Source organism: Austrofundulus limnaeus, unplaced genomic scaffold (assembly GCF_001266775.1).
Source record: "Austrofundulus limnaeus strain Quisiro unplaced genomic scaffold, Austrofundulus_limnaeus-1.0 Scaffold148, whole genome shotgun sequence".
Taxonomy (NCBI): Eukaryota; Metazoa; Chordata; class Actinopteri; order Cyprinodontiformes; family Rivulidae; genus Austrofundulus; species Austrofundulus limnaeus.
In genome coordinates this window covers 869,258-878,567 of record NW_013952550.1, presented here as the reverse complement: position 1 = coordinate 878,567, position 9,310 = coordinate 869,258, and the positions used below count along the sequence as shown (strand labels likewise).

Here is a 9,310-nt window from a genome sequence, read left to right as displayed (position 1 = left end):
GTAAAGAACAAAAAAAAGAAAGAAAGAAAACGATTAATCGATTATTAAATTAGTCATCGATTATTTTAATAATCGATTAGTCGTCGATTAATCGTGGCAGCCCTAGTCTTCGGTGGTGGTGGGTGAAAACTGGGAAAGTAACTATGTACAAATACTTTGTTACTGTACTTAAGTAGAAATTCTGCTTATCTGTACTTTGAGTAATTATTTTTCAGACTACTTTTTACTTCTACTCATTACATTTTCACACAATTATCTGTACTCGCTACTCCTTACATTTTTTAAAGGCAAGAAGTAGAAAGTCGTTATTGTTATTTCATTTTTGCTTGTTTTCATTACGGTTTATTATTGTTAAAAAATAAAAACTATCCWTTTAAATTGCGCCGCAAGTGACACAAATGATGTCACACTCAAGGACATAGCGCATTAGCTAGCTAGCTAGGCAAGTGCATCCTAATTGTTTTAATATTAGTGTTTTACTATGACATTATAGTAGTTTTGACCTTTGGAAAAATGCTTTTAAGAGAGATCACCTGCCAATAAAGGTCATTTAGGAAAACCTAGCCACTCATTTTTTACTCAATACTTTTACTTTTAATACTTACTGTATTTATTCATGTATAATACTAGAAATTTAACCCTAAAAATCATCCATAAAGTAGGGGGGTAGTATTATATACGGGTTATTGATTAGATTTTTTAGTTTTTTTAAGCTCAAAAATGAATATCACATTATACTCGAGATCGTATTATACATGAATAAATACGGTAAGTACATTTTATGTCAGAAATTTACTTTTGATACTTAAGTACAAAAAAATTCAGATACTTTAAGACTTTTACTCAAGTAATATTCTTAGAGACTCTAACTTTACCAAAGTAATTTTATGATAGAATACTTGTACTTTTACTCAAGTATCACTTTGAGATACTTTATCCAACACTTGACATGCCTCTTTTTTTTTAAGTTCCCGAGTGTTTTTAAATTTCATCTCACTCAGGAACTAATGTGTGTTTTTGCTTGTTCTGACCAGTTCTTGAAATCTGAAGTGTGAATTACACAAAATTTGAACTCGAACAGCACCACGTTCGAGTCAGTCACAGCAGCATTGTGCTGTTTCTTGACRTGTGTCTGGCAGGTCTTTGCAGGTCCACACTAGCAGACAGGATGCTCACCTGTCACTGCTCACCTCCACCAATGTGTCAAGATAAAAACTACAGCAAACTGGGCCCGCCACCAAACCTAGAGTAGCTGCCAAGACAAAAATGATTCAGAATTTGTAATTTACCCCTGAACTTAATCATCTTCCGATATGTGGAAACCAAATCCCAAGAGGTGGACAAAAAATAAAAAAATAAAACCAACAAAAAACAACAAATAGGATTTGTGGTATGACTGATTGTTGGAGTCATAGTCTACAGGCCAGGGTAATTATTTGCCTTTCTGTCTGTGTTTGTGTGGTCACAGTGGTCACTGTGATTCATAAAATGAACATGACTTGTGTTTTTTTGGGGGGGCAAACAGTGTTAAATAGCTGTAATGAGCAGTTAAAATAGACAAGAATATGTGAAGATTGTTGCCACATGACACTAACTTTCATGCTTATAATATAAAATGTTTATATTGTGAAATAAACATATATTCTTAAAATATTTCACGTTTCTTGGGTCTCATATAGTGATGAAAATAGTGCACCTACAAATAGTGAAATGCACGTGCTTATTCTTTTTGACGTAAAATCAATGCGCAAAAACAAYGTTAGTTAGCAGATTGCTAGTAAAAACAAAATTTAAACTTAGTTACACACGACGCTTGTCTCACTTACTAGTTGTGTCACTACTAAGACATTCACTTTTAATAATTAAACTGTTATTAATCTATTCGAGCGGCTTTATGAGCACTAAGCTAACAAGATGTTTGAAATCCACACACGTCACAATCATTCTTACCGAAAAAGCATCAAAGAGGAAAAAAGAAAACGGGATTTTCTCACCCTCTTGACCGCGAACTCCAACAGAACAAACGCTAAAAGTGATCCAAAACCCGGTGATAAGAGTCTTCACTACGTTCCCGATGTTTTCGCAGTTTCCAAGCATGATTTCCAGGGCTGTGCGCCAAAAACGTAAGGTGCATACTTCGATGGTCCGAGCTCTTCCTTCAATAAAAACTTCCAGGCACGAAGAGTTAGGTATTTACTATTGGCCACGAGTCGTAAACTCGACTTTCTATTGGTGCTGACGACTGTCAATCAAGAAAATCCAAAGCATTCCATTCCCAGTTTGGGGGCTGTGGACGAGAAGAGGCTGAAGCCGCAGCCGCTGCAAGACACGCCCCCTACACCCCGCGCACCGTAACAAAAGGGAGTGGGCGTGTTTTTGTAGCAAACAAGGGGGTGTTGTGTAGTCAGGGGGCGTGTTTGTGAACTCTATTCTGGTGTACAGGCGTGCTTATCAAAAAAGGCCCAAATGCTGCGTTCAAAAGTCAATATAGGAAAAAAGCTTATTTCTTTTTTAAATTTCTATCTGTGTTCAAACTAAGAGCGAAACCTGCCACCTGCTGGTGAAACACAGGCAACAACAAAAACACAGCTGCTTTGAAACAGCGTGACTAACAAAACAAATCCACGACACTCCTTTGTTTTCTAAAGGACACGAGTTTTCTTGTAATCTTGTTTAATGGTCCTCTTTGACAGTTCTTTCAAAGTTTTACTTTTTAATTTGGCCWGGTACTGGTGACAAGAGTATGTTCTTTTTAAAATTTATATGTTAATAATTCCACTATACTCTGCACGACGTATTTCTTGTTGCTGTAGTAGTTTGTGTAGTAAATAATATCCTAATCTGTGGCAGGCCGTTGTAACATTTAATGATACCACCTTGATGTTTATAATTACCCTACTTTTTAAGACATCAATACCAGAACTTTCTTTAAATCAAAATGACATACAGTCAGTGAATTTAAATATATATTAATAATTTTCCAACTTGTAAAAAATATATGTTTTAAGGCCTCAGTATATTGCTTTAGAAAGCAATATGCTAAAAAAAACTGACAATTCTTCAACCAAAATTAGAATAATTAACATTCACAACCATAAAGGCAAATAAATCCTTGAACTTTGCTTTGGATTTCAAATGATTTTGCAAACTAGATCACAAACTGTTCAACATTCATGTTTACAATGCTATGGAAGCCCATTTCCGCCACCCTGATAAAAAAATAAAACTTGTATCTCATGATTATGACTTAGCTAGCTCATAATTATGACTTAGCTATCTCGAGATAGCTAAGTCATAATTATGAGGTACAAGTTTTATTTATTTTTTATCAGGGTGGCGGAAATGGGCTTCCATACAATGCAGATCTCACAACTCAAGGTTTATTTAAAAGTATGAGCTGCAGCTTTTTCAGTGATCTGCTTTTTTACAGCAACACAGTGGGCCAGGGTCCTTTTAATCTCATTAACAGTATCTATGGAAGCCAAAAAAAATAAACTGTGGGAAGATTTTATTTATTTGTGCATCACCAGATAAAACTACTCATTTGATTTGAACATGAACACATTTCTTATCTTTACTGTGCATCCTCATCTGTGTGCAGCTCTCTACAGGGTGGCATGATGGCTAGTGCTGAGATGTCTTCAGAACAAGTCATGATGGTAAAAAAAAAAGATGAAGAAGAGTTCAGCAGAAACAAGAAGAGGACTCAAGTCATCCTGCAGCATCATGGGTAGTATTTGAAGGCAGCCTGTATGTTCAGTTTACTGTTTGTATGAGCTAAACTGTGTGACAAAAGTCCCTATTGGCACTTTTTGAAAATTTTTGCAACACATTCGTAACCCTCCTGCTACCCTTGGACCAAAATAAAATAATAGACAATGTGGATAAAATAAATTGCAGCTTTTAACCAGATAATAATTTTGTCTGTCGCCCTCTACAGGTTAAATTATGACACTACAGACACTGGATCCACTGATCTCACTGTCAAGACCCACCCAGGAAAGAAAAATCTCTTTATTTTATTTTTACCTATTCTAACAAAATTTAGCATTTAAAACCAACCTAATGAATTAACCCATACAGTGTGAATGTATATTTTTGTGTGTGTTTGTGACGTTTAGATGATTGTAAAGCTGGAGGAGAGGATGCTGAGTGTGGTTACCCCATCRCCTGCGGAGACAGCCGAGCCGTCCTGCTCGTCAGGAAGTTTGTGTGTCCTGGAATCAACGTGAGATGTGTCCGAGTGAGTTCAACAATCATTATTGTAACCAAGAGGTGGCAAATCATTCGTTTGTGTTACGTGAATTAATTTTATTCATTCTTCATCCCAAATAAATAAACAAAACATAATAATAATAATTTTAGTAGTCTTGTATTTGTGCAAACAAGCACCACTGGAGTGAGGTTAAATCACAGTAAAGGCTTGGATCATTTTTCACAAGAACTTTCTATTTTTAAGAGATATTTGTTGTAATTTAAGCTTGAAACAAATGTCTTGGCCCAACTGATTAACTTTTAGAACTGATCTGATTTAAGATGATGAAAATTTGGCGTGGTAGTAGCTGAGAGTTCTCCTCAGTGCTTATAGGAGCATTAAAAGCTCGTGCAGTGTCGTTATTGACATCTTCGGCGTGCGAGGTAACGGGCTAAACGTTTTCCCTAGTTTCTTTTTGAGTTGAACTTAAAAGTGTCTCCCAGGAGGGCTAGAAATATTCCCTTTTATTCCCAGCAGCCTCTGTGTTATTGATTGTTTACATGACATAAATTGCCATGTCTGTTTTTGTTCACAGTTTAATGAGCAGCTCATTAGTCCCAAGCAGTTCGTAAACTTGGCTGGGAAAGCCACTCTGAAGGACTGGAAGAGGGCCATCGGGCTGGGAGGGGTCATGCTCAAGTAGGTGAATAAAAACTCCGCAGAAACAAAWATCTGTCCAAGTGTGAAGGAACATTAGCCTCACTTAATTCTGTCATGTCAGGTTTACRTCTCGTACTTTGCGAACGTACGGCACTTTTTTTCTTTCAAGTACCGTATTTTCCTACAGTGTGTGTTTGCCACTGCATTCCAGCGGCGGTGGGTAATCAGAGCTATGATGATAGATGAATGTAAGCTGCCAAGTCAGGCTTCTCACTTCTTCATCCTGTTTGCGCTCACTGCTGGTGTTACGGCGAGGCAGCGCTCACAATTCAACAGGCCGTGTCTGATCTTATCATCTGCGCTCCTCCTGAGGCCCCGATTGACGAGCTYCATGTCTAACCAACTACTGTGAAGCATACACACACATACACAAAAAAAGATTCTCATACATTTTGCTGTTTTTTTTAAAACCCACCCATCCCCTTGCAGGAAGATGATGGACTCCGGCCAGATAGACTTCTACCAGCACGACTCCGTGTGCAGCAACACCTGCCGCAGCACTAAATCTGATGTGCTGATCAGYGGCCCGCTGCCTCCTCCAGGGATCTCGGTGCAGCCGGGCCTGTCGTGTCTGGCTCCAGACCCTGCTGGAGGACGAGCGCTTCCTCTGACAGGTACATTTCAGCTGGCATTTCCAGTTCACTGTTTGTTTTTTTTTTCTTCTCTCCTACATCTGTCTGAACTGCTGTTGTATCAAAAAGATGCCAAATTAAGAATTTTAGAAGAGGCTCGATGAAATCTTGTTGCAAAAAAAAACAACAAACAAAATAAACAGTTTGAAACCAAACGAAACTGAACATTTATGTGAAATGCAAGACTTTAGAGTTTTTGATAAAATGCAACGTGAATACTTTGTTCTGAAAAACTGCTAAAATAAATAAATAAATGATAAAACTAAAGCTGAGTTGTTAAAGCTAAAGAAACTGAGCACTATGTCTAAAAATCAAAAACACCGGTTTGATGCTAAATAAAGTGAGGTGTGAATACCACGTCTTCTGGTTCTGCAGAATTGCTGCTGCTCAATGAAGAGAGAAACTCTGAAACAGGCTGGTTGAACAGCAAGAATCTTTATTTTGCAGTCCAGGAGATTACAGCCAAAAACCAAATTGTGGCCTCCAAGCCAAATGGTTCACCAAGTAAGAAAGATGAAGAATGAAGGCCAAGGGTGGGGGGCATACAAGCCTCTTTATGGTGTAGTCCAACAGATGTACCATAAATTTTGTCACRGTATACCTTAAACATTCCTTCCCTAATATGGTAATATGTGCCGAGCTCTGAAGCTGGAGAACTAAGAGAGGCATAACACATCTGTGCATTCCTGAGAAGAGGCCCCCACTCTTAGACACTACAAARGCAAGACACTAGCTAAAAGCTACAAATAGCAAAATGGCACCTAGAAGCACTAAATAGAAAACGGCTTGGAGCAACAAAATATCCACTAATGACTGAAAGTAGCTGAATGCTAGCTAAAGCTCAAGTACTAAATGGCTAACTAAAACTTAAAAGTAGCGACAGGGTAACTAAAGTATCAAAAGCCTAATTAGAAGCTAAATACAACAAAAGGCCGGCTAAAACCTAAGTGTAGCAAAAGGCTAGATRTAATCTAAAAGTAGCCAAAGGCTATTTGAAAACTGCAAATAACACAATGGTAGCTAGATGTTTAGAAAATGACTAGCTGAAAGTAGCAAAAGTCTAATTAATTGTAGCTAAAAGCTCAAGTGGAAAATAACTAACTAAAACTTAAAAGTAGCAACAGAATTACCAAAAAGTAACAAAAGCCCAATTAGAAGCTAAAAGCAAAAAAATCGACTGGCTAAAACCTAAATGCAAAATGGTAGATATAAGCTAAAAGTAGCCAAAGATTACTTGAAAACTACAATTAAGAAAATGGTAGCTAGAAGTTTTAAGTTGTAAATGGCTAGATAAAAGTAGCAAAAGTGTTGCTAAATGTAGCAAAAAGCTAACTAAAGGCTCAGGCAGCAAAATGCTATTTAAATGCTTAAAGTAGCAGGGCGATTTTCAGTAAAATAAGAAAACAATAATAGAAGAAGTTTGAAGCAGATTTTAGGAATTTATGTGATTTCTGTGCATTTCTGTGGAGAAATTATAATTAAAATAAATAATATACTTATAAATAAAGTGAAATGGTTTTTAAGTAGTTTTTTTGAAATTTAAAAGTTCAAAAAAACCAAAGCCATGGCACTTGTGTTCTGAATGAGTGACTGTTTTTATAGGAATGACTTAAAATGGCACAAAGTGTGCAGAAGTAAAAAAGTAAAAATGTGTATGAAAACAAAAAACAAATAAAAACAGGAAACAGACGCGAGTTCTAATAAAGACTTCACACAAATAACAAACCTTTTTTTATTGTTGTTTTTGGAAATCTTTCTTGTTTCTTGTCTGTGTTAACATGACAGTTTYCTACTATTTGATGGATGTATTGGCTGTTTCCATTTCCACAGAAATGCATAATGTGGGGGAAGGAAATGAGTCTTCTGAGGATTCATTCAGAGCAACATCAGAGAGCACTAATAGTCCACAGAAACTTGGAAACCCCACAACAGCCAACAGATTCTGTCAGGATAAAAAAAAGCTGACATGCCTGGTAAGTAAAAGAGTGGAGACAATTCATGGGTGAAAAATCTGCCCTCAATCAAAGTTTAAAAACAGCTAAACAGACATGGAATAWTCTGTTGATGGATTTTTTCTTGTTCTGCTGTTTAAGATGACACCTCAGGTTCTGTGTTGTGTATAAAAGTTTGTAATTCTGCATAAATTGATGATAGGCAGTTTTTGTTCTGTCTCCTGCTACCTCACTGTAAAAAAACTTGTACATTATGTTGCCAGAATTTCACCATAAATAATATGATGTGTATAACTTACATTTTTTAGAAATTATATATATCCCAGTTGAAAACTCTTGTTTATTATGATAAATCAATGTATTAATACATGTATGCATTTTAAATCTGTTAATGGCAACTTACCTTAAATTGATAGTTCAGATCTTCTCTGCAGAAAAGCAGACAGTTATCATAATTTAAGTAGCTGTCTACAACAGGTAAGAACCTGTTGAGAAAAAGAAATGAATTTTAATTAATTAATTTTGACTGGATTGATGAATAAACAGTTTAGTTAGAGAGGTGCTTGGTCAGCACTTTTCTGCGTAAATGAATGACCAAAAACTATAAAAAGGCTAGAATACATTTTCAGCAAATGTTCAAGCATTTCTTTAAAGTACAGATAAAACAAATATGGGACAATAGGTATTTTTAAAAACTGCTGAGCYATAGAATAAAAGTCAGGTAAATATAAATAATAGGATGGAATAACTAACTTTGCAAATTGCAGTGGATGTACAAGAATGATTCAATTTTAAATCTAGAAAGAGTGAAAAGATTCACTTTTATTTATGATATACCATACAGCATTTTCATAACAACTGAAGGCAACTTGATTGTGATATAAAATTGAACTATGTTCCTGGAAAATACATAATATCCCCCCTTAAGAGACCATTTCCTATAGCTTCCATAAAGGACTCCCACAAGTTTTTTAATCCATATCGAATGTCTCACCYCTTCCCACCACAAAGGTTTGACCCCTCAGATGCAGCAAATCCACAAACCTTTGAATCAGCAGGTTAGAGGAAGTTCCTGCAGACTGTCCTCAAAAAAGTTGCTGACCTGCAGTCACGTCTGTTTATACRGCCGACGACAGCAGCTGACATTTCCAGGTGTGACTGTTTGGAGCCGAGGTCGGAGCTTTGATTTAAGGGCTTTCAAAGGTGACCTGATTAGGCTTTGTTCCAGGAGGACCTCGGTCAGGAAAACTGCCTGTGGGGATCCAGTGAAGAGCAGATTGTGGCTCCTTGCTGACCATGCTGTTTTACTTGTCATTAGGATTGGAACAGGTTGACAAATTCTTAGCAAAAGGGCTACAATTACTCTGCTCTTCAGTTTTATTACACTKTACAAAAATAAACAAATAAATAAACAAATAAATAAAGAAATAAAGAAATAAATAACAATACCTGCAAAGGGCATTATTCAGGCAGCAGGGGCCATAAACAAAAAAATGTCAAAACAATGGAAAATAAGTGTGTTGTAAAAATACAGAAATTTTCATAATTAAAACAAATTTTGGGTTTAGTTTTACATGCACCCCCCTTCCATTTTATTAAATACAGGATCCTGTTGTAGTACAATATATAAAATATACAAATGTACAAAAATCCATCCATCACTTTTATTCTTTTGATTTGATTTGATTTATTGATTTAACAGGAAAAGATTACTAAAAAAATCAAGCCTGACTCAGCATAATTGCTGTTTTACAGCAGGTTCCTGTTCTGCAGCACATAAAACACTCAGAAATACAGCATCACAATCACAT

At 36.3% G+C, this 9,310-nt stretch overlaps 2 protein-coding genes across 2 annotated transcripts in view; one reads left to right on the top strand and one right to left on the bottom strand.

The window, feature by feature from the left end:
• Positions 1-2,171, bottom strand: part of si:dkey-34d22.1 (discoidin, CUB and LCCL domain-containing protein 1) — a gene marked incomplete in the record, with an annotated part of 16,531 nt that extends 14,360 nt beyond the window's left edge. The window contains 1 exon segment of the mRNA XM_014016597.1: positions 1,995-2,171. Coding sequence (XP_013872051.1) covers positions 1,995-2,097 — 103 coding nt within the window.
• The window catches only part of LOC106523210 (glucocorticoid modulatory element-binding protein 1), a gene marked incomplete in the record, with an annotated part of 12,156 nt that continues 4,986 nt past the window's right edge, over positions 2,141-9,310 (top strand). Inside the window, 5 exon segments of the mRNA XM_014016578.1 lie at positions 2,141-2,189; positions 4,122-4,243; positions 4,791-4,894; positions 5,345-5,529; positions 7,378-7,488. Of these exon segments, the coding sequence (XP_013872032.1) occupies positions 2,141-2,189; positions 4,122-4,243; positions 4,791-4,894; positions 5,345-5,529; positions 7,378-7,488 (571 nt within the window).